Below are 934 nucleotides of genomic sequence, written 5' to 3' on the forward strand. Positions count from 1 at the left end.
TAATATTTTCTCGTATATTAGGTTATGTAATTCTAAAATATTAATTAACTACCCTACCGCTGTGAATTCTCTTGCACTCATCAATCTTATTAAGCAAATAAACCGTAAGTATATTATACACAGAATCAAAATAATTCTAATCTAATCTGTTGTGAAAATATTCAAATTAAGAAAAGAAAAATGCTCAAAAGAGCCCACAATGAAAACAGAACAACAGATGATCAATCATCACCAACAGATTTTTCTCAAGTTTCACAAAGCCAAATACAAGAGATCGATCACTCTTACATTTCAGAGGAAGAATCAAAACAGATAATCTAATCGCCAAAGTGATCAAATCGATCAATTATTTAGATAATACAGACGATCCGATGAAGAAGACGACCGGGCTCAGAATCAAGCCTATTCTTTGTTGAAGAAATCGGCCAAAAGCTGAACCATGTCCTTCGCCTTCTCAGTATCAGGATTAAAAAGATGGAAAACATGATCGGAATCCGGCGTCTCCACCAGCTCCGCCTCGCCTCCCCACCCACTCTCCTTAATCTTTTCATAATAAACTTTTCCTCTGTGCTTGAGGGCATCCCTTTCGGCTACAGTGAGAAGCAGCTGCTGGCATCCCAAAGAAGCGAGGCCTGGCGCATCATCGGCCATAGGGTTTATCCAAGGATCGTCTGGCCCGGTGGAATTACGGCACACGAATTGCCACATTTTTTCCACGCGAGATCGGGATCCGGGATCGGTCGATTCAGAGCCCACCGGCTCCGATCCCCAAAAGTATGGGTGAATCAATGCGACCCCCTTGATGGCAACTCGCGCCTCCGATTCTTCCCGTGCTCTCAACGCCATATGGTGGGAAATGTTGGCGCCGGCGCTATCGCCGGCAACGAAGACTCGATCCAGATCGGCGTGGTCGGACAGCCATGGATCTGGGAGA

General features: G+C 44.5%; 1 protein-coding gene across 1 annotated transcript; it reads right to left on the bottom strand.

Annotated features, from left to right (window-relative positions):
* Nucleotides 1–218: 218 nt before the first annotated feature.
* Nucleotides 219–930, bottom strand: LOC110034672 (probable carboxylesterase 2; the record flags this gene model as incomplete). The annotated part of the gene is made up of 1 exon (XM_020738919.1): nucleotides 219–930. A coding segment is annotated over one exon (528 nt), but the record flags the coding sequence as incomplete, so codon positions are not given.
* Between the last annotated feature and the right edge of the window lie 4 nt (nucleotides 931–934).

Source organism: Phalaenopsis equestris, unplaced genomic scaffold (genome assembly GCF_001263595.1).
Source record: "Phalaenopsis equestris unplaced genomic scaffold, ASM126359v1 Scaffold192058, whole genome shotgun sequence".
Taxonomy (NCBI): Eukaryota; Viridiplantae; Streptophyta; class Magnoliopsida; order Asparagales; family Orchidaceae; genus Phalaenopsis; species Phalaenopsis equestris.